General features: G+C 37.6%; 1 protein-coding gene across 1 annotated transcript in view; it reads right to left on the bottom strand.

Moving 5' to 3' along the window:
- Nucleotides 1-14,652: 14,652 nt before the first annotated feature.
- The window catches only part of CAPZA2 (capping protein (actin filament) muscle Z-line, alpha 2), a 55,342-nt gene continuing 45,307 nt past the window's right edge, over nt 14,653-24,687 (bottom strand). The window contains exons 6-9 of the mRNA XM_006859359.1: nt 18,523-18,601; nt 16,448-16,519; nt 15,492-15,554; nt 14,653-14,793 (exon numbers count right to left, since the gene is read on the bottom strand). Coding sequence (XP_006859421.1) covers nt 14,653-14,793; nt 15,492-15,554; nt 16,448-16,519; nt 18,523-18,601 — 355 coding nt within the window. The remainder of the gene's footprint in view (nt 14,794-15,491; nt 15,555-16,447; nt 16,520-18,522; nt 18,602-24,687) is intronic.

Genomic DNA, 24,687 nt, shown 5'->3' with positions numbered 1-24,687 from the left:
ACATATATCATTTTCTTGGAGCTAGAGGACGTGTTCAGGCTAATGTACAGAATGGAGATTGACCTTGTCTCTGGAGGGAACTAAAAACTGAGGCCTTGTCTATTTAAAATGCTTTCCTGAGCCTGACTAGACTTTAGTCAAGCAGTCTCTAGTTAGGCAAAATCAGGTAAAATCAGTTTGGACCTTACAATTGTTCTTGCGTTTTCCTGAATTCTTCTAAAGTTTTGTGTGTGTATTTGTGTTTGTGTATGTACTCCTTGCTTTCATTGATCTTTCTTTCAATCTGTTGAAGGCACCTAAATGTTACTTTTTAAATTCCTTATCACGTAGTTCCAATACCATTTCTGATATTACATTTTCTGACTATTTTTTGGTCACTTGTTTGAGGTACTTTGTCTTGTTTCTTCATATTTATATTTAAATGATGATCGTATGTTGGTGTGTTCTCAGGCACGCACCACCAGTTTCCTGTTGGATGTGGTAGAGAGTAGAAGTATGAACAGAGTCCTGTTGTGTTTTGTGTAGCGTAGTTCAGAGCTCATGTGTCTCCAGAAGTAGCAGTGATACTCCCGGTGCCCAACCTCAGACAATGCAGAGGCTGCACAGCAGGAAGGGTTTTGGGCTGTTGGCTTGGCAATGGTGGGATTGGCCTCTTCTCTGGCTACCAGGAAGACAAGGGAACAAGGGAGAATTGAACACACTCTACCTTCCCCACCCCAAATCCCAACACTCAGCCCCTGACCCCCACCTCCTTCGTCCAGCCTCCAGTTACATCCTGTGCCTGCGGGCTGCTGTCTCAGCAGATACTTGCAAAAGCTCAAGATGGCTACACTGCTCCATGCTGTTGACTACTGGCCTATTTCTCTTCTCTCTCTTTTTAAAGAAAACAAGTTTTTATTGTGACTTGAATGATAGTTCACATGGGAGAGTATCAGTTTTGCACTCATCTTATTATATTTCGTTTCACTGCAACAATTACAATCCTCTCCATGCATCAAGTAGTATAGTGGTTACGAATCAGGCTGCGAACCTTAAGGTCAACAGCTTGAAACTACCAGCTGTTCCATGGGAGAAAGAAGAGGGTTTCTGCTCCCATAAAGATTTACAGCCCTGGAAACCCTATACAGTGTTGCTATGAGTTGGAACCAACTCCATGGCACATAACCACCACCACCATGCATCATCATTCAATAGTATTTGCTTCTATTCCCTCTGTTTGTTTGTTTTTGGATGTACACAAAAGCACTCAGGAATATATAATAATTTCAACAACCAAAGGGCACATTCTGCAAGCCTGCCTCCTGGCAGCCAGCACAAAGCCTTTCTCTTTCCATGAGTCTAGAGTCTTCCGCTGCTCTGCCTCTCCATGTCCTCATCTCTGGTGCTGCTGCTTCTCTGGATAAGGTCCCCCATTCCACTTGTGCTCATCTTCCTTGATGGTCCTAGGAGCCTCTGTTCCTGGAGGAGATTAACTACTCCTCCTGTTTGCCTTCTCTCTTGTTACTCCTGTTCAACTTCTTCATCTAGTTGACACTCAGTCCCCCTTTCTCTCCTGTCCTCTGAAGCTCAGGGTTCCAGGATCACCTTCTGTATCTCTTCTTCACTTGGTCTCCTACGTCATTGTTGCAGGGGGTCTGCTCAGTGCATCTACCTACTCCACCATTTTGCCCTGGAAATCTCTATCATTCTTTCTCAGTTTCGTCTTTTTTAAATGAAGGTATTCCCTGAACTCAAGATTATGATTTTTAATTAAAAAACATTCATAGTTCCCTTGGCTACATCTATAGCCCATCTGGAATTATTTTCTTTAAAAAAATATTTGATTCTATGGGGTAAGAAAGGCTCTATGTTCTAGGGTTAGATTAAGCTGACAATGACAAAAAACAAAACTGTTGTTTTTGTTGTTAAGTGCCATTGAGTGGTTCCTACCCATAGCGACCCAGTATAGGGTTTCCGAGGAACAACTGGTGGATTTGAACCACCAAACTTGTTATCCTATAGCACCAAACTAACAGTCCAAAATAGCAGTGGTTTAAATAAGATGGAGGCTTATGCCTTTCTCATACCAGAATCCAAGTGAATGGTTCCAGATGGTAATGGGCCTCAATGTGTCAAGGACAGAGTTGATATACCGTGTGTGCCTGTACCAGCAGGATAGAGAGAGAAGAAAATAACATGGGACTGTGCAGGTTCTGACCCCTTGGACAGTTCTCAGAAGTTGGTCACCATACTTCTCCTTATTCTGTTAGCCAGAATCTAGTCACCTCGCTACTCCTAGCTCTAAGGGGCACTGGGAAATCTGTGAAGGCAGATGAGTAGCTAAAAATGCGTCTAGAGGAAGGATGGGCAATAGCAATTTCTGCTACCAGCTACCTTTGATCTTTATCAAAGTGCACACTTCTTCCCACTTGAAGAGTTATATATTCAGCCCTTTCTAAGGAAGACATACCCAAAGGCCCCATTATATTACAGCTCAAAGTCTAAGATATCTGGATGAATACACAGTTCTCGTCATCTAAAACAAATGAATCTTCTCATTCTCCATGGGCTGCCAGAAAAACAAACAAATCTGTGTTGGAAGAAGTACAACCAAAATGGTTCTTCAAAGCCAGGATGCTGAGACTTTGTCTCTCATACTTCAGACATGTTACTAGGAGGGATCAGTCCCTGAAGAAGGACATCATGCTTGGTAAAGTGAATGGTCAGTGGAAAGGAGGACGAGCCCCAACAAGATGGACTGGCACAGTTGCAGCAGCAATGGGCTCAAGCTTGTCAATAGTTGTGAGGATGGAGCAGGACCTGGCAGTGTTTTGGTGTTCATAAGGTCGCTATCAGTCAGAACCAATTCTACAGCAACTGACAACAACAACATGGTCACGATTACGTTAACACATCACAATATTGGTATTCATTCTCTCTTACTGAATATTTAGAAGGGTTTACTGTTTTAGAAGTACCTGAAATGCAACTTAATGGTTTTTTGTTTTTTTATTTTTCCTGCCTAAAAACCCTGAAGTGAAGAAAAAGATGAGTACACATGGGTTTTTTTTAACTTTGCTTTTTCCTCATTTGAGGTATTTTGTGTGTCCTGGAGCACTGATCTCCTGGGTTTTCCTGTGAATTTCATTTATACCTGAGAGAGTTGGAACTTCCTTACATTCCTCCTCAGTATCCTTTTTGGAAGCAGGAAGCAAGGCCTCAGTTTCAGACAAAAAGTCTAGGGTGGAAGAGATCAACTTCAGTGTTCCAGAGTCTTCTAAAAGCAAGCAGTCCACAGAAAACATGAAGCCAGAGTGGAAGGTAGTGACCTTACGTCATCAGCAAGGGTTTTAAGGCTATTCTTGTAGGAAGAGACGTCCCGACTGGAAACTCAAGAGCTGGGCATTTCACAAGTGTTTTCAATAAGTCATCTTTTAAGATTTATCAATAAGTCTTTGTTTCATTAACAGTCTTATATTAATAAGAGTGTTTTAACTTCATGAGGTTCCACACACTGATGAGTAAAGATTTATAGTATTAGGATGCAGTTGATTTGGTATTGATATATTTTCTCTTCAGATTGTGTGAAAAACTGTTAGTTCTTCAGTATACTGCAACGAAAAAGGACGAAAACCGATATACTATTATCTTCATCTTTTATCTTTTTATTGTGAATTGAGTGGTTTATATTAAACAAATCATATACTTTGCTTTACTACATAGTTGTAATCACTCCATGTATCAACAGTTAAGAGCATTTACTTCTATTCACTTTCACTTCTATTCACTATTCTATTACATTCCTACCTGTGTCTCCTACTACCGTCATTGGAACTTCCCTCTTGTTGTATATTGCCTGCCCTGTAAACATGTATCTATTCTCGAGTCCTGGTGTGGTTAATGCGCTGGACTGCAAACTCAGTTTGAAACACAAGGTCATCGGTTCAAGCTCACCAGTTGCTCCTTGGAAACCCTATACAGGGTCACTATGAGTCGGAACTGACTCGGCAGCACTTAACAACAAACGACAACCCTCTAGCTTGTACTTCTCGTGTGGTGCTATAGGATCAGCACTGGACTGTGAACTATGAAGTCGGTGGTTCAAACCCATCAGTTGCTCCTCAGAAACCCAATACAAGGTCACTGTGAATCAGAACTGACTCCATGGCACATAGCGACAACACCCTCTAGTACATGAATAACTTTCCCTTAACTCCTGCCTCCCATAACCATCATAGATTGTTTCTTTTATCAACAAAACCTTTGAAAAACTTTTTAGAGCATTGGTCTCACACCGTATTCTTTTGTTATTGACTAATTTCACTCAGCATAATGTCCTCCTGGTTCAACCATGTTATGTGTTGTTTCACAGATCCAGCATTTTTCTTCAACATCTTGCAGTATTCCATTGTGTGTATATACCAAAGTTTAACTAGTCTTCTGTTAATGGGCATTTAGGGTGTCTGCATCTTTTGATATGTCTCTTATAGACTGAGTGTTGAAGGATCCTGGTTTCTTATCTGTTCTGCTCTTTATGTCTCTTGACTGGTACAATTAATTAACCCATTTATATTCAGCATAATTATCAATAGGTCTGAATTATTGTTGTCATTTTTCTGTGTGTTTTTTTGTGGTGCTACTGGATTCTTTGTTCCACATAATTTTCTATGATGAGTTCATTTTGTTTGTGGGGTTTCTTGTTATTTTTCATTTCTGTTGTGTTTATGTTTACTGAATCTTTCTGATTTTCCTCTTTATTTATTTTGATAGGCAGTTGTATTATTTTTGTTTAAGGTTAGCCTGTAATTAATTTTTCTCTGCTTAAAATAGTCTGTTTTATCTTGAACTCTACTTGACTTCCTTGCCATTTGGAAGTTCCGTATCTATACTATTTTCTCTTTTTGCTTTGAAGTTGACTTCATCATACAACAATGTCTATGATTCCCTATTTTAAGTCTTGTAGGTTTTTTTACTTTAAATACTTCTATATCTGAATTGAATTTTAGGTGTTGTTGTTGTGTATAGTAATCTTAATTGTTGCCTGCTGTTGGTTCTCAGTTCAAAGAACACCATTTAGTATTTTTTGTAAAGTTGGTCTAATCATTACAAAGTCCTTTAATTTCCATTTATCAGGAAATGTCCTAATTTTGCTGTTGTATTTGAAGCACAGCTTTGCTGGTATATGATTCTTGGTTGGTAATCTTTTTCTTTCAGAGTTTTATATATGTCATTCCATTGCCTTCTTGCTGTGTGGTTTCTACTGAGAAATCAAAGCTGAGTCTTATTGGTTTTCCTTTGTAGGTAAATTTTTGGTTTGCCTGAGCTGTTCTCAGGATTCTTTCCTTGTGTTTGATTTTGGAAAGTTTGGTTATAATATGTCTTGGTGATTATCTTTTGGGATCTATCACATTTGGGGTCTGTTCAGCTTCGTGCATGCTTATCTTCTCATCTTTCATGATGTTACAGAAGTTTCCTTCCAACAACTCTTTAACAGTTTTCTCTGTGCTTGTTTCTTCTTGTTCTGGAATTCCAATTACCCATAAATTGTTCCTCTTCATAGTGTCCCACATAACTCTTAGACTTTCTTTGTATTTTTTCATTATTTTTTTCTGATTGTTCTTCTAGCACACTAGAATTGAGACATTTAACTTCAAGCTCACTAATTTGGGCTTCCCTTGCTTTGCATCTACTCCTTTGCACTTTCAATGTATTGTCCATTTCTAAGACCTTAGTATTAATCTTCTGGATTTTTCATTGCAGGTTTTGTATTGTTTCAAAACTTGCTTTTATTTTGTCTGTTTCTTCTTGCAGTATTTTCCTGAATTCTTCTAAAGTTTTTATTGTAGTCTCCTTGCTTACCTCAATCTTTCTATCAATCCTTTGAAGGTGTTTAATTATCATTCTTTTGAATTCTTTTTCAGTTAGTTCTATTACCTTTTTTTCCTCAGAAATGATTTCTGGCTCTGCATCTTGGTCATTTGTTTGAGCTCTTCTTGTTTCTTTGTGTGAGAAAATTTTTTTTGTTGTCTCTGGGGCATTGTGGGTTGTCGTATTTGTGAAAACAAACAGTGCAGTTGTTGGACCCAGAGGGGAGAAGTCTCTGGGGGGCTCCTGCAATTCAAGGAGCTCACAAAGTGGTTGTGGAAGGAATGTGGCAGCAGAGTTGTTGGAGACCACCCGAAAACTAGCCATGAGGAAGAGAGTCACGTCTGGACAATGGCATAAGGAAGTGGCACACTGCTAGTGATCCATGCAAGCGTAATATGTCGACACACTGATGTAGAATGCGGTGCCCAGACGCGATGACTCAGACTCAGTGTGGTGTTCTCGGGTTCATGAAAAGCTAAATAATGGTCTGGTTTTGAGGATGCATACCAGGAAATGGTCCTGGTCTAAAAAATCAAATAGTCTTCAATGTATTTTTAATGTATGCTTTCCTGGGAAGTTTCGTGGAATGCAGAGATTAACTAATAGTGAGACATGCTTTATCTTGGGGCTCTTGATCCTAGAGATCACGCGTCCTGTTGTCTTTCTTAAACCGTAACTTGTGTCTATTTTATTTCTAAAGCTGCGTCGTCTCCTTCTGATTGGCTCATGCACAGAGTTCCTGGTCCTAGATGGAATTTCGATTCGTCTTAATATTATGTTCAGGGCACTCAATCTGGAAGTAGTTTGTGGGGGCTCTTGTGGAACTGGTTTCAGTGTCTGGGGGCAAGGTGACTGGTTAAATGCTGGTTTTGTAGCTCTGTGGGTTTTATAGGTCTTGAGTTGGGCCCACCTGAATCCAGGCACCAAAGTAGACCACCAAAGTGGCGTAACTGCACCCAACTCACACTAGCATGGCTCCCAACCATGTGACTCTGAACTCCTGGAGAGTAGGGTCTGCGATGGGGGTGGGTGAGGGTGGGAACTGCTTACACTTCTGGTCACCAAAGGAATGTGTAGAAAAAGAACAAATCTCACCTTTCTGTCACCTGGGCGAATCTGCTCTGCCAGTTTCCCCTCAGCCGTCAAAGATGTTCAAAAGATGATTAAACTGTGTCTGGCCAGCCGTTCACCAGTCTCCCTCACTGTCCATCCATGCTGAGCCTCTCCTCTCAGAAAGCACTCCATCCACCTCTGTAACCTTTTTCTTAAGTTCAGAATTTCCATCTGTGTCTGTTTTATTTTGTCTCTCATATCTTAGAGCTCTGGTAGTATAGTGGTTACGAATTGGAGTGCGAGCCTCAAGGTCAGCAGTTGGAAACTACCAGCTGTTCCACAGAAGAAAGAAGGGCTTTCTGCTCCCGTAAGGATTTATAGCCTCAGAAACCCTGTACACGGTTGCTATGAGTTGGAATCGACTACAGGGCACATAACCACCACCACATCTTACTTGTAGATATCTTGATGGAAGTCAGATATATTATTTTCACATGATATGTTTAAAATAAACATTAAAAGATATCTTTAATCTGATATCTTGATGTGTTCTTTCAAGATATGTATAAAGTTTTAGGAAAAGAACATAAAAATTGAAGGGATTTTCTGTAACTGAATAATTTTTTTGGGTTAAAAAGTAGCATATTTTAGTTTGATTACAACAAAGCTAGGGATAAAATGTTTCAAATTAGCTTATTTGTCATGCTATAATTTTATAAGAACATTTATTATTACTCAGTTTATTCCATGTTTGGATTTCATTTTGTATTTTGGGGATAAAGAAAGTCAGATTTAGTTTTGAACTGGATAATGTTATTTGACCCATGATATAACTTGGAATTCTGGTGTGGCGATGTAGGATAAAGCACTGGACCACAATGCAAGGTTGGCTTGGACTGTAAAGTTAGTGGTTCAGATTCACCAGCCACTCCTTAGGAACCCTACGAGTCAGAACCTCCTTGGCAGCATTTAAAAACAGTAACAACATAACTGAGGAATTGATTTCAGAAGCTGATTATAATAAGTATTTTGACTTTTCATTAGAATACATGAGCATTTCCTGTGACCAATTGCATGTATACTCAAGAAAAATTATAGCCTGCAGAAGGGAAAGTGCTTTCTTTCCCAGGAAGCGTTCCTCGGCTTGACATCCCTGTAGTCTCCCTTAAGTAAGGCTTGGCGATTATCTTTTGAAACAATGATAAGGTCTTTTATTTGTGGTACACCTTCCTCAGTGGGTTCAATTGTGACCAAGCCCTTTGACTTTTAGAGCAGTTGGCAAGCGGCTTCATCCATTTCTTCCAGTATGCCTTACAAGTATTACCATGTTCTTCATGTGTGGAGGGTCACTAGAAGTCAGAATCAATGGCATTGGGTATGGGTGTGGTGTGAAAAAGGTTTAAAAAAATTTATTGTATCATGAACAATTTGTAAACTTATTTGATGATTTTTAAGAAAATATTTTTACTTGACTTCATAATGCCTAAAATGGTCTTCTAAATAGTTTGATTAGTCTTGGCTGATGACATTAATTGATAATATCAGTTAGATTTTACATGTTTAACTGGCTACTTTAGTTTGAGCTAATGACTTCAGCTCTCATATTTTGGACATATTGTCACTGGAGAAGGATATCATGTTTGGTAAAGTGGAGGGTCAGAGAAAAAGAGGAAGATCCTCAATGAGATGGACTGGCATAGTGGCGGTAGTGGTGGGCTCAGGTGTAGCAACAATTGTAGGATTCTATGGGCAAAATATTGAATGATGCAGAAAGCATCAAAGGACGATAAGAGGAAAACACAGAGCCACTGTATCAAAAAGAAATGATTGATGTGCAACCATTTTAAGAGGTAACATATGATCAAGAGCCAATGGTACTGAAGGAAGAAGTCCAAGGTTCAATGAAAGCTCTGACAAAGAACAGGGCTCCAGGAATTGATAGAATACAAACAGAAATCTTTCATCAAACTGATGCAGCACTAGTAGTGCTCACTCATCTATGCCAAGAAATGTGGAGGACAGCTTCCTAGCAAACTGATGGGAAGAGATCCATACTTGTGCCTATTCCAAAGAGAGGTGATCCAAAAGGATGTGGGAATCATAGGACAACATTAATAATATCACATTCAAGTAAAATTTTGCTAAAGATAGTTCAAAAATAGCTGCAATCGTACAGTGACAGGGGACCTGCCAGAGGTTGCAGTAGGATTCAGATGAAGTCATTGCTAACATGGTATGAATCTTGGCTGAAAACAGAGAATACCAGAAAGACGCTTACCTGTGCTTTGTGGATCATGACAAGCTATGAACATTGTGGAACACTAAATATTTTCATCAGGAAACTGTACATAGACCAAAAGTCATTCAAACAGTATGTTTTAAAATTAGGGAAGGTGTGTGCCAGGGGTGTATTCTTTCACCATATTTATTCAATCTCTATGCAAAGCAAATAATCTGAGAAACTGGATATGAAGAACATGGCATCAGGATTGGAGGAAGACTCATGAACAACCTATGATATACAGACAATACAACCTTTGCTTGTTGAAAGTGAAATACTTACTGATGAAGATCAAAGACTACAGCCTTCAGTATGGGCTTCAATGCAATTCAATGTAAAGTATGCACTTCAGTGTAAAGAAACAAAAGTCCTCACCAGTTGACCTCACCAATGTAAAGTATGCACTTCAATGTAAAGAAACAAACATACTAATGGACTAATGAATAATATCTGGAAGTTGTTAAAGACTTCATTTTGTTTGTACCCACTATCAACACTCATGAAAGCAGCAGTCAAGAAATCAAACCACATATTGCATTGGGAAAATCTGCTGCACAAGACCTCTTTAAAGGGTTGAAGAGCAAAGGGGTCTGTTTAAGGACTAAGGTGGCTCCTGACTCAAGCCAAGGTATTTTGAGTAGTCTCACATGCACATGAAAGTTGGACAATGAATAAGGAAGATCCTAGAAGAACTGATCATTTGAATCATGGTGTAGAAGAATATTAAAAGTACCATGTACTGCTAAACAAACAAATCTATGTTGGAAGAAGTACAGCCAGAAGCCAAAATGCCAAGACTTCGTCTCACATTCTTCAGACATATTTCCGGGAGGCACCAATCCCTGGAGGACAGCATGTTTTGTAAGTTGGGGTCAGTGGAAAAGAGGCAGACCTCCACCTAGATGGACTGGCTCCCTGGCAGCAGCAATATGCTCACGCTGAACCACAATTCTGAGGAGAGTGCAGGACCAGACAGCGTTTCATTTTGTTGTATGTAAGGTTACTATGGCACCTAGTAACAGCACTCCTGGCCAATCCTACAATAAAGCTTTTATACAATACTCAATTGTCATATTTAAAGATGCCTACACAAACTGTCTTTAAAGTTTTCCGTTTCAAAATACTAACAAGAAGTTCATTATTATTCTACTTTTAAATTAACCCAATTTAGAGAAAGCTTTCGGGATCTTCATTTGCTGAAGGGGAACAACTCAAAATGAGGGAAAACAGCTACAAACTTCCATCAATAGAATATGGAATGCACAAAATATGAATCTAGAAAAATAGGAAGTTGTCAAAAATGAAATAGAAGGCATACACATGGATACTCTAGGTGAGCAGAGATGGACTGATACCGGCCGTTTTGAATCTGATGATAACATGGTTGACTATGCCGGGAATGACAAATTGAAGAGGAATGGCAAAATCTATCGTTGTTTTATACCTATTACAAAGGCACAAAGAGTTCTGGTGTGTTGCTGTGGGTTCGTGCACTGGATTGCAGTTGGTTTGAAGTGCAGTGTCAGCGTTTCAAGCTCACTGGCTACTACTCGGAAATCCTACATAGGGTCACTATGGGCTGGAACTGACTTGACTGCACTTCACAGCAACAGGGTAAACATTTAAAGAGCAAATTGTTTTCCCGTTTAACAATTTATACATGTTTTCATTTCTGACAATTGTAATCCCATTGACAAAGCAGCATTCTTCCCACTTCCTCCCTGGGTCCCGTTTTCCTTTGCACACCTTTCCTGTCCCTTCCTACCTTTGGCACCTGTTTTGGGGCAAATGCCCTTTTGGTTTAATCTGGTTGATGTTTATGAGGCACAAGTTCTTCCTCGTGTCACTGTTCATTTTATAGGACTGGCTGTTGTTTTGCTCAGAAATTATTTCTGGGAATGGGTCCAATTCCAGGTTTCAAAGGTGTCTGAAGGCTGTAGTTCTGGGGATTCCACCTGTCTCTATCAGACCAGTAAGTATGATCTTTATTGCAATTTTGAATTCAGGTCTCTGTTTCCTTCCCACTGTCAGGGCCTTCTAGTGTGATCCCAATCCGAATGGTAGGTAGTGGTATCTGGGCACTATGTGGTTTTTCTGGTCTCAGGCTACTGGAGGTCAAAATTCATGTGAGCCATTAGTCCTTTAGTCTGTTTCCAAGCTTTTAAGACCCCACTGAGCACTGAAATGGGATATAGAATACTGTTTGCAATCCTAAATTGATGGACCTAGATATTCTGATACTATGGCCCCAAACCCACAAGCCCAGTGACTCAGTCCCTCAGTGTTTATTAATAAGTTTGCATAGTTTTGTTCCCATATGTTTTATGGGTATATTTGCAGTACATACAATTGTGTACGTAGAAATATTCCCTGCCAAACCTATATATGCACCTGGATGTACTGCTATATACCATCCCATACCTGTTCACCTTTCCTGTGTCCACTAGTGAATTATTGGTATTACAAGTTTATATTTACTGCCATGGCCTTAATCCTTGGGAACCTTAGTGTCTTCCTATGCTTTAGTCATGGTATGCTGAACCTCCCCTTAAACTGTGTAATCCTCTTCCCTTCACCAAGTTAATACATGTTTACTATCTAATGATTTTTCCTCTCTATCCCACCCATCCCTGACAATCGTTTCTTGTTTATAAATCTTGACTTTTTACAATAGTGATTTCATACTGTTATTTGCCCTTTTGTGACAGACTTCCTTCACTCAGCATGTCCTCCTGCAGGTTTTGCAGATCCATGGCTCTTTAATGCTGCCCAGTGCTCCACTGTATGTACGCACTGTAGTTCGCACCTCCATCCTTTGTTGGACACTTCCAAATGAGAAGCTCTATAAAGATCTGTATCATGCTATTTATCTCATCTTGTTGTTTTCGAGTTGGTTCCGATTCAGTTAACCTGTACAGGGTTTTTGAGGGACAGCTGGTGGTTTCGAACCGCTTATCTTGTCTAGTGCATTATCCTGCAGTGCCACACCAGGACTCATCTAGCTCATAAATAAATGTATATCCGGTTTAGTCTGGCAATAAACAGCATGTGTGGCAGAACATTTACTTTTATCATTAATTTGATTTCAATATCCAGATCTTTCCAACTCAAGGCCTCTGAGTTGGTTTGAATTCCTCTTGTCCTACTTCAGTAATCACTCCCTTGCTTATATGAAAGGGGGGCTGTCGAAAAGTGTGCAGGGAAAAATGGAATGAAAATAGAACTTTTCTACAATGTTCTCTAAGACCTCTTTTACTTGTCAGTACTAAAAACTGTAACTCCTCTGAAATTTGAGTCTTAAGCAAGTCTCTACTTTCACATTTCCAGGTCTTGCCTTCTAGTATCGACTTGACAGCACTTAACAACAGCAAAGTACTTATTGTTGTTGTTAAGTGTTGTCGAGTCGGTTCTGACTCATAGCTAACCACCATAGGGTTTCCAAGGAGTGGCTCGTGAGCTTAACCACTGACCTTGTGGTTCAAGCTGGCTTTGCAGTCCACAGCGCATTGACCCACAGCGCTATAACAGGACTTCCTCTAGATGGCCTAAGTGATCATTGTCTTTCAATAGAGATCCTAATAGCCTCCTAACTGGCTTCAATTCTTCCTTTGCCTCTACATTTCAGCCTATTTTGAAGCAGCAAATATAGTTCCTATTAAAACTACATCGCTGAGCTTTAGGATATGTTGGTTTCCATTCTTCTTCAACTTTAATAGAAACTATATTCGTATACCATCAAAGCAGGTATACTGTGCACCATTATTTCAGATTCTTTTCTGAATAACTGTGACAAATGTTCCCTTTCACATGCCAACACTTTAGAAACAATTGCATACATTTTCAGGAACACATCCTAGGCTCTAAAACAGAGCCACAGTAACTGACCTTGGCAGGTTACAGAATGCACACCTGTGACAGAAAAACTGATACAACCAAGCTCATCAATGACAGCTCTAGCTCCTACTCAGTTCAGAATCTTCACAAGACTTTGGAATATATCTTTACAAACAGAACAGATATGAACGTTACAAGTTCATTTTCATGATCATTTCTTTATGAATCCCAATATGGTAAAACTTACTGCATTCTCACAGCTTTCAGTGCCCAACAGTGATTTTAAAAAGACATTAAACAACATACTTTCATTGAAAGAAGTTTTAAAAATCTATATAATTCAAGCTAAAGAAATATTTTATTGTACATACTAAAAATGGTGTCTAAAAACAAACCAACAAAAAACATTTGCAGGACCAAGCATCTGCAGGAGTGTGTGAGGAAAGGGTTCCATTCAAGTCCCACACTACTGAATGAAGCCAGATATCCACCCCACTCCCTACTGTTAAGTACTACAACGGTGCATCCCAGGCGTGAAATTCCTGTGACATCAGTCACTGTATTCTCTCTCTTTTTATTCAATAGAACAAACATGCTTATTATGCATAGGAGGATGGAAAATGGAGATTGCTATTGCACACCATAGGTACTCCCAGGGCGTTGTATTTACAACCAGCTAAGTATCACAATATCTAAAGAAAACCTTTTAGGATAGTATATGACTCACTGGAGAGGGATTTTTCTACTCAAAGAAATAAGAAAATTTTCATTTTAATGTCACATTGAATTTCAGTACTTTTCAGTCCAAGAAAAAATGAAAACAACAAAAAACTGAGACATGGTCATGAGTTCAGGATTATATATATTACAATTTGCCTTGTTATATAATACATTTGTGGCTTTATGATAAAAATAACTCAGGGACATAAGAAATTCAAGCTAATTTGCATAACTGTCACAAAGGAAAAAAAGCATTAAATGCATTTCTGAAATAATTATTTTCATTTAATTTCAGAATTTCAAAACAGCATTAGACCTTGGCCTTGTTTTAAAAAAGTTTAGTTGAACACACTAAGCTAGCTAAATAACCCTCTTGTAAGGTTTAAACATAATTGTTATAGAAAATGCTTTCCCTCTAATCTCAGTCTTACATACACAGGAGAGGTGAGGGGAAAAGGTAGACAATTTCTTTAGCAGCATATATGGCTAAATCCATCAACCACCTTAAACTAGAATGTCATTATTGACCCCATTAAAAAGAATTGGGCAAATATCAAAAGTTACCCATTTCATAAGCCAAAAGATAACAATTTTAGGGTTACAGTAAATATTTTTGAAATACTTCAAAATCTTTTATCCAGAAACTACAGAAATCATCTCTTCATTTGAAGAAAGGTCTAATAGAAAGTAAAAGACATTTCAACTAAACTGGTTTTCAATCCTCTTTGAACAAAAGAAATGAAAAACAATGGTTGATTAGCTAAGCTTTGTGCTCTAACCAAACTAATTAATTACAGTGATTTAATGGCAACAGCCCATCTGACTGGGCAGCTTGACAGTTCTCAATACTTTTGCAATAATTTTTTTTTTTCATAAACGCAAGGACACTAAAATGATCCAGTCATGCAATGTTCATCTTAGGCATTCTGCATCTCTTTGCCAATCTTGTAGCTAAGGATCTTGTTCCAATCAATCTTAGTGCGTGTAACTGGCAACTGTCGACGTAAGGCTTTGAAAGTAGTGTCCGACATTGTCTGATAATTCTCACTGATGGCAGTCTATGAAAACGAAAAGTTAGAAGTTTAAAAGCAAATGAAAGGGACAATTTATAAAATACCTAGATGTTTTTAGAAAATTTTAATTTAAGCAGTATGTCTCACTGTTTTTATTTACTTTTTATATTTTATTTTGTTGCTACTGAGAATATACATAGTAAATATACTCTAATTCAACATTAATACATGTACAATCCAATGATACTGATGACTCCTCCAGTTTGCAACCACTCTCACTCTCCCTTTCCTCCCAGATCCTTCCCCATTAACATAAGCCCACTTCCCTGCACTCTGGGGTTCCTATCTAATCTCTCAAATTTTTTAAATAGTAACAAAATTTTAAAACTTTTTAAATAAAAACGCTTCTAAAAAAAGGCAAGGAAAAAGAGACATCATTTTGAATAATTAAGCTTATAGACATTACAGCATAAATTAAGATTTAATATTTATACATTCTCATTTTGGATTTATTTTATTTTTTAGATATAAAATGTTACTGAAATTCAATTCACTTGTTACCTCTTTGGGTTACACTTTCACAAATTTGCATTGCATTATAAACAGTGACTATTTTTTATTACAGCAAAACAATGAAAAATTCACACTTACGGCTGACATTAAAATTTCACTGCCATTATTATTAATGAGTCTGAGTAGCAAAAGCATATTAAACGATTACATAATACTTCTGAAAATCATACCTGGTATTCATTTTCCGCAGCTTCAACAATCTTTATAAATTCTTTTGCTGTTTGCACCTCATTCTTGAAAAAAAATAAAAAACCAAAGCAAACAGTTATTATTTAGATAAAACTAAACCACTATTATTTACAAATACATATATCAAAATATGGAGTCCTGGTGTGGTGCTGTGGGTTAATGCATTGGACTGCAAAGCTGGTTTGAATTGCAAGGTCAGTGGTTTAAGCTCACCAGCTGCTCTTTGGAAACCCTATATAGGGTCGCTATGGGTCACGATGGCACTTAACAGCATCAAAATATGTATAGTTAACAAAATGTTTTAATTTAATAGAGAACAGATGGAAAGAGTAGCAAATAAAGAAAAAATAGTGTAAGATCAATTACTCAAATCAAGGAGAACGAGGCAAACTATTTTTAAAATCTAGAGAATGAGCCTGATTTTCAATGCTTAACTAGTTTTCAGAAAGTGAAATATTAATAATAACACCGACATGGAAAATTAAATGATAGCATTCTAATAGACAATCTTTACAAGTAAGAAGTTAGATGTAGATTTCTAAATAACCACGATCTGTTGTTGTTAAGTGTCATGAAGTCGGTTCCGACTCAGCGATCATGTAAAGTAAACCTAGGTAGTAAGTATTACTGGACAATATTTACCACACTAGTGATACAATATAGGAAGATCTCAGGGCCAGTTCTACTCAGTACCATAGTGTGGCTATGAGTTGGAATCAACTTAATGGCAAAAAATAACAACAGAGCAGCTAAAAAATGTTAGGTGCAGATTTCCAATTACTTGCCATCTTAATATCTGAAAACACTTTAATCTGAAGCTGTCTTTTTTTTCAGAATTAAAATATTATATTCTAAAACTGCTCTTTGGTTTTATAGAAATACTAGACTAATGTTCACAATACTGGACATTTTTCTTTGGAATTCAGTAAGTACTTACAGACACTGTCAGGGAATCTTGTATGTCTTTATGACTCACTAGTTGAACATTACCATCTTCATAGTAATGAACCTGAAAGAAATGACAGGAATCACGTTACAGGCGTCTCAAGATCCTCAGGGCTTCAACAATCATTTCAGTTTCAGCTCTAGTTTAGACTTACTTGTCTGCTACGCTCCAGACCCTTCTAACCACTCTTCCTACCTTCAGTCTAGCAACAGACTAGTTAGGAATTCCTGCAGTTTATTCAGGCAAGTCATGAACTGACCAGACAGTTCACAGGTAGCTGAACTCAAGATGTTGGTTCAAAACCGAATTCCCAATATTCCCTTCCAAACTCTGCTCCTGTTTTTGTGTATTTCCACCAATCATTTAATTCTACAAATTCAACGACATTCAACGTTATTCAATAAATATTGAGTGATCACTATAAATACCTGCTAGTACAGAAGGTTCCAGGAATACATAGGTGATACATAGCCTTGTCTTTTTATTTCATCACAATCTCCTAAGAAGTATGTATAAAGTACATGAATACTACTCTAGATTCTGAGGGTTGAAAAAATAGTTCAGAAAACAGACAACACCAGAGTTAAACTGAGCAAAATAAGGACAAAAATCAAACCAAGGAAGACAGGGCATATTAAAGATTAGGGGAGAATATATTCTAGAAAGGACTGGAGTCACTTATAGCTGAAATGTGTAAGAGATGGTGATGGTGGTGGAGGTGGAGGAGGGGGGAACAGCTGGAGAAACAGACAGGTAGTTGTTGTTGTGAAGTGCTGTCAAGTCGGTGAGTCAAATTTGGGTCTTGGATGCAAATGTGTCTGGACTATCTGGTAGGTTAACTCTGATACCGTTAAATGGTCTTAAATAAGTTAAATGACCAAAAAAACCAACAACTTTCTAATGGCAATGTGAAAAATGGATTAGGGGATTAAAGTTTCCAGCAATTCAACAAAATAATTAACAGTGATATGCTAGAGACCATGCTAAGTGTAAGTACTAGAGATAAACTATGAACCAGATAATTCTTGTTTCCAACAGGAATGCCGTTTTAGAAACTGCTGTAATCCACTAGATATTTATTTATTTAATTATTAGTATTTTAACCAGCAAGGAAATAAAGAGAGGCTAAGTTAAATAACGTCCTGATGTTTCACAACTAGTAACTGAGAGAGGTAAGAGTCCAAACTCTGGCTAACTTCAAAATATTCTATGCTCTTAAACTTAATTCTGTACCTAAAAGAGAGTCACTAAGACATAAAATAAGACTTAAACTAAAAATGTGTGCAGGTTACAGAGCACATTTGCAAACTCTTGTCACGTAATGCATTTCCCAACAGCTGATCAATAAATGCACTGAATAATTAAGTGAACCAAGATAGAAAAAATAGTTTTTTTTTTAAAAACTTAGAAACACAAATATTTGGACACAGCTATCAAATGTCGTATTTTAAACACTGTGCTTACTTTAAATCAAATTCTAGCATATTTCATGTACAAGCCCAATATGAGCACAGAACATAAGATATGTAATATATATGTTAGTATACACATATGTAAAAAATGCGTATTTGTACATCTACACACATTAATATCGAACAGCATAATACAAACTCAGAAGATGCTTGGATGAATAACTCTATGAAGAGCAGACCAAATGGCAACACATTTTAGCTATGTTTTTACAATCTGTCTGCTATTCTTGCAGATTTTTTTTTATTATTCCAAGGTTATTTAAAAGATGAAATTACGATTACTTATTTTTCCCACTTCCTCAAACAAAAGGAGCTCTGGTAGTGTAGTGGTTATGAATTGGGCTGCTAACCTTAAGGACAGCAGTTCGAAAATACCAGCTGTTACGCTAGAGAAAAGATGAGGCTTTCTGCTCCCTCAGAAACCCTGTATATGGTCGCTATGAGTTGGAACCGACTCCATGGCACACCACCACCACTGTAAGCAAACAAGGTCTGGATAAGAAATGGCTATGCTATCCTATGAAAATCTCAGCTTGTGAATTATTTCTATGTTCAGGATCATCTAGAGACATAAACAAATGCTTTATCTCATACCTGAATTTTCAAGATGCCAACCACTTGAGTGGTTGAAGGAGTGATTGTAAACTTCCACTCGGACCTCCAACGACCATTCCTTAAAAATAAAAACAGCAGCTGTAAATAAGGTAGGGAAAATAATTTGAATAAATTTTAAGCTTCAGATTTAAATTTAATGCTACAGTACAAGAAGTGTGGGCATGGATGCTAAGCATTAGTTTTTAATCCTGAAATATTCAAAGGTGTCAAAGGTGAAGTTAAAATTATAAATTATTTAATTTTCACCCTACTGTTAAAAAAAAAAAAAAAAAAGACCTTAAATAGTGTGGTTGTTGTTGTTAAGTGTCATCGAGTCAATTCTTCAAAATTCTAAAGTCAATGCTTAAAATACAGTTAAAAGATAAATCATATAAACTGTGTTTAGGAGAAAAAGTTTGTCACTTTTTCACTTGTTCTTTGTTGTTAAGTGTCGACAAGTTGATTCTGACTTATAGCGACCTTGTACAGGGGTTAAATGTCCAGATCAAGTCTTCAAACCTGCTCATTTTGGTGCAGTCATGTTGGGCTAATGTCACCAGAATGGACCTGAATTTTCAAAATGTGGGACAACTAGAATGCTAAGAGGAAGGGAAAGCATTAAGGGCCAAAACCCTGCTGAAGCATAAGCTTTGAAAACAACTGCATTATGCATAGTGCATAGCACCCAAATGTCTTCACCACTGAGAAGAAGATTCCAAGATGGGGACTGACCACACCACCCTGAATGTGTGCTGCCCTCCACAGTTCTGCCAATTATCAATCCAATGTCACGCACACATCAGGCTCCTGAAAGGGCTCACAACACCTCTTCCAAATCTCCATTCCAGAGTTCTGGCCCGTAATTTTTCTTGTCCCAGATCACCCATATTTTAAAAAACTCGAGTCTGCTCTGGTTTAAACTAATTAGAAGTCCTGGCTCAGATTATCAGTGCAGTTTCATTTCCATTGAATGGCACACAAACAACCAAAAATTTTAAAAGAATGACTAATGGTATGTAACAACAGTCTTTAGGAACTTTTGATTCCTAGAAGCAGAAGAGCAACTAAAATATTACGTATAGATATTGTTGTTAAGTACCGTGTAGTTGGTTCTGACTCATAGTAACCCTGCACAGGGTTTTTGAGACTGTAAATCTTTATGGGAGCAGAAAGCCTTATCTTTCTCCTGCGGAACAGCTGGTAGTTTAGAACCGCTGACCTTGAGGTTAGCAGCCCGATTTGTAAACACTACACTACCAGAGGCTTACCAGTCAGAAAGAGATTGGAGGAACCTGACACTACAGTCCTCAACCACCCTTCAAGTCTGGAAAGGAATTCCACCTAGTGGCCCAATTTTCAGCCAAGAGATCCACAGACATATAGGGGGGATAACAGCACTAGTAATGTCTGCTCACCATGGAATGGTCAATCATTCAAGATCAAAAGGGCAACTTTTACCTAAGAACAACGTTGAGAAGGGACAGGAGGTTGGGTGGAATGGAAATAGGAATCATAGGGAAGAAGCAAGATAACTGCTGTTACATGGAGGGGATTACAATCATCGAGATGACACAAGTGTATGATTTGTTGAATGTACTTGTAAAACTAATAAGCCTGTCTGTAAACTTAATTCACAATGCAAAGTTTACAATAAAAAAGAAATAGAAGAGCTACAAAGAACTATGAATATCATATGTCATTCCCTTTTCCAGTTTTAGGTTGTCAGTTTCCCATTAAAGACACAGCACTTTTCCAACCCCAAATGATTTCTGTAATAAGAACACGTCCAGGTTAGGAAATTGAGAAACTATAAATAAGCAGTTGTTAGGTTTTTCTTCTTTTTCTTGTTGTTTTCTAGACAGTAAATTATATCCCTTTTATTCGATAGACTTTTGATAGCACCTCCTTTTCTTTTTGCCTCTAGCTGTTGTCTGCATACTAAAAACATATTCTAATATATGTTAATATCTGCTAGATTTTGAGAGTGTTTATGTTTCTAAAACAGCCTCAAGGCTAAATGGATCATTGTATTTATTTTTGTTATAAAATTAAATCTAGATTATCTTCAATATTCTTATAGACTACCCAATAATTAAATTCTTGTGTGGTCATAGGATCAACACTGGACTGCTAAGCTCAAGATCGGCAGTTCAAACCCAGCAGTTACTCCTTGGAAACCCTATGCAGGGTTGCTATGAGTTAGAATTGACATCACAACAACATCACAGATTCAGTATCTAAAATTCATAAAATATTTCTAAACTTACCAACAACAAAACAAACAACCCAACAAAAAAATTGGGCAAAGAACTTGAATGGACATCACCAAAGTGGATAGTCAAATGCCAACCAGAAGATGGAAAACCGCTCAAAGTTACTAGCTACTGTTGTTGTTGTTACGTGCTGTGGAGTCGGTTCCGACTCATAGCGACCCTGTACAGGATTTCTGAGGCTGTAAATCTTTACTAGCTATTAGGGAAATGCGAATCAAAACCACAATGAGATACCATCTCATCTACAGAAGAATGGCAAAGCTAATAAAAATGGAAAACACTAGGGATTGGTGTGACTGGAGAAACAGGAGTTTTCATCCATTATTGATAGGAACAGACAATTCTGTAGCCAATGTAGGAAACCAGTTTGGCAGTTCCTCACAAACTTAAGCACAGAATTACCATTATGGCCCAGATATTCCATTTCTATTCACAGATCTAAATGATCTAAAAGCAGTAACAAAGAAAGACATATGTATACCAATGTTCGCCACATTACTATTCACAATATCCAAAAGGTGAAAACAAACTCTCCATCCACTGATGAATGGGTAAGGAAAAATATACTCTGTATGCTGCAGGTTAATGCACTGTACTTCAAGTTGGGGTTGAACAGCAAAGTTGGTGGTTCAAACTCACCAGCTGCTCCTTGGCAACCCAATATAGGGTCGCTATGAGTAGGAATTGACTCAACAGTACTTAACAACAACATACATACTATGGAGCATTTTACTCAGCCATAAAAGAAGAATGAAGTCCTGATGCAGGCTGCAACAAGATAAACCTTGAGAGCACTATAAGGGGCCTAGGTAGTACAGTGGGTTAAGCACTGTGCTGCCAATGTAAAAGCAGATCAAACCCAGCAGCTGCGACATGGGGAAAACAATGAGATAATCTACTTCCTTAAAGATTAATAGTCTTGAAGACTATAGGCCCATGAATTGAGTAAGGCTGTGTGCCTGTGGGAAGGAGATGGCTGTCAGAATATGCCTTTAGGACATTTAAAGGAATATATATTTTTTGTTTTATATGCATACATCAAATATTTTTGCTTTGTTCATTTGTGAAATAAATGATATAAATAAGATATAAAAGGGAAGCCACAGGGTGGAAGCAGGATAACTGTTGTTTGCAGGGAGGGGTGCGTAATCACAGAGATGAAACACAACATATGATTGAAAGTAAGGCTGATGATCTTGTTGGCTTATATTCACTTAATTGGCAATAAAAAGTTAAAAAAAAAAAAAAAAAAGATGAATAGCCTTGGAAACCCTGTGAAGCAGCTCTACTCAGTCCTCCTGGGTTGGGATCAACTTGCTAGTAATGGTTTTGGGGAGGACATGCTGAGTGAAAGAGTATGACATCAGTTATATGAAATAAGCAAATAAGCTGTTGTTAAGTGCTACTGAGTTGGTTCCAACTCATAGCTATCCTGTATAGGAATGGATCTGAACCACTGACCTTGTGGTTAGCAGTCCAGTTTTATCCTATAGCACACTGGAATCTAAATATGAGAGGACTTCACAAAGTTCATGGAAAAACAGAATGTAAAGATAATAAAAACTTCCATCAACTTTCTGAAAACCCCTCGTGTACAGAAACCAAAAGTATTGAATGGTAACCAGGGGAAGATGGGACAATTATATGGTCTAATGACAAATCAAAGAGGAATGGCATTACATTCACCATCAAAAAGAACATTTCAAGATTTATCCTGAAGTACGACGCAGCGCTATCAGAGATAGGGGTAACACTCATGTGCCTACAAGGAAAATCAGTTAATAACACCTACTATTCAAAGTTACATAAAAACCAGTAATGCCAAAAATGAAAAAATTGAAGATTAAAATAAAATCAATTTCTGCAATCTGAAATCAATCAAACATATAATTAAGATGCACTGATAATTACTGGAGATTGGAAAGTGAGAGTTGGAAATGAATGAGGAAGATCAGTAATTGGAAAATCAGAGATATGATGCAGAGATCACATGAAAGAATTTTATAAGTCCAACAACTTCTTCATTGCGAATACCTTTTTAAACAACATAAAAAGTTGATGACAAAGACATACATGAAGCAAAAACAAAAAACAAAAAACAAAAAACCCCAAACCAAAAACTATGAAAGAGACACAGTGCCACCCCAGGACTCCAGGTCTCTTATCATGACAGTAAAAGCTGTTGAGCAGCTAGTACACTTTTATTAATGGAGTAAATAGTAACATAGTAAACAGGTCCTAGCCTTTAAAAAAATTATATTCTGACCCTCTCTTTTAATAACCCAACAATTATAATAAAAATATACTCATTCAAAAACACTTAAGACACTGGGGAAACAGTAGACACTAGAAACACAAGGTTTCAAATGAAATCCAAGAAGCATTAAGACTAGTGTCTTCTGATTTTACAGTACTTATACTATAAAAGCCCTGGTGTGGCACTGTGGGTTAATGCGCCAGACTGCAAAGCAATTTGAACTGCAAGATCAGCGGTTCAAGCTCACTAGCCATTCCTCGGGAACCCTATACAGGGACGCTATGGTCAAGTCAACTCCACGGCACATAACAACAACAACAATAGATATTAAAGTATAATGGAATGACAACAATTTTCCTTGAAAAGTTGTTCAATCTCAACAAGATTGATAATATAAATCTCCTGGCACAAGTAGCATAAAAATAAATAAAAAATGATTTTGTGAAGATTCTTTATTTTAGGATTCTGACAGATTTATGTTACAGGATTTTAGGTCTAAAATATTGAAACCATATTTATATAGAACTGGAGTTCTGGTATGGTACTGTAGAATAAGCACTGGACTGCTACCCACTAGAGTTTGGTAGTTCAAACCCACCAATCACTCCTCAGAAACTGTATACAGAGTTGCTATGAGTCAGCACTGTCTGGACAACACATAACAACAACATATTTATATTAATTTCACAAAAGTAACTGTATACCAGGAGCTTTATTTAGGAGACTATAGCTTTTCTTAAGGCATATTCTACATATGGAACCAATTTTCCTTCAGTGAGGATATGCCTTGTAACCGTGCATTTATTTCTGAAATTGTTAAGTTATTAGAGCAACCTGGACCCTGGAAGTTAGTGATACCGTTACTTTACCCACAAGAGCACTACCACTCAACTTGGCTAATGAGTCAAAGACTAATATAGTTTGAAAGTAATTAGTATGATCATAGTTTGCTGTGTCTCAACATGTATTAACATGAAAGGTAGGGAAAGGAGTCATTCAATTCTGCACTTGTAAAGTCTTGAAAAATACTCCAGATTTTTATAATAGGAGTTATCTCAGACATAGTCTTGTTTAAGAACAAAAGGGCCAACAATTTGTCAAGATTAATAGGTGCTTTGGGGGTAGATTTTCATAAGGAATAATGATCATTTTTACAAGGAATATCAAATTGATGACATTAATTTGCCTCACTGTATAAAACATGACACTATTTTCTCACACTGGCTAACCAAGCACAAAGCAATCTCCGTAAAAGAATCTACTTCAAAGCCCTCCAAAGTAGTTTACAAAAGAACAATTGCTTTCTACTTTATAACTGACCTGTATCACAACCCCACCCCCTCAATATAAATTTAATTCAGGAACAAACCCTTTATAGTATTAGCATATGGGCTTGCTAATTACTGGTATGCTTCCAGGCACACAAGCTCCCTTAGGATGCTACTTGCTGATCTCTGTAAGCACTCCCTATGTTCTCCCACACTTGGTCAATGGATTTAATGCTACCTAACATGGATAAGAAGGAAAAGATCAAGGTGGATGTCAGAAGAGACTCTGAAACTTGCTCTCCAACGTAGAGAAGCCAAAGCAAATGGAAAAATTGAAGAGGTGCAAGAGCTGAACAGGAAATTTCAA

This window comes from Chrysochloris asiatica, unplaced genomic scaffold (genome assembly GCF_000296735.1).
Source record: "Chrysochloris asiatica unplaced genomic scaffold, ChrAsi1.0 scaffold00032, whole genome shotgun sequence".
Lineage (NCBI taxonomy): Eukaryota > Metazoa > Chordata > Mammalia > Afrosoricida > Chrysochloridae > Chrysochloris > Chrysochloris asiatica.
The sequence above is the reverse complement of the archived record's forward strand: the minus strand, read 5'-3'. Positions and strand labels throughout refer to the sequence as shown.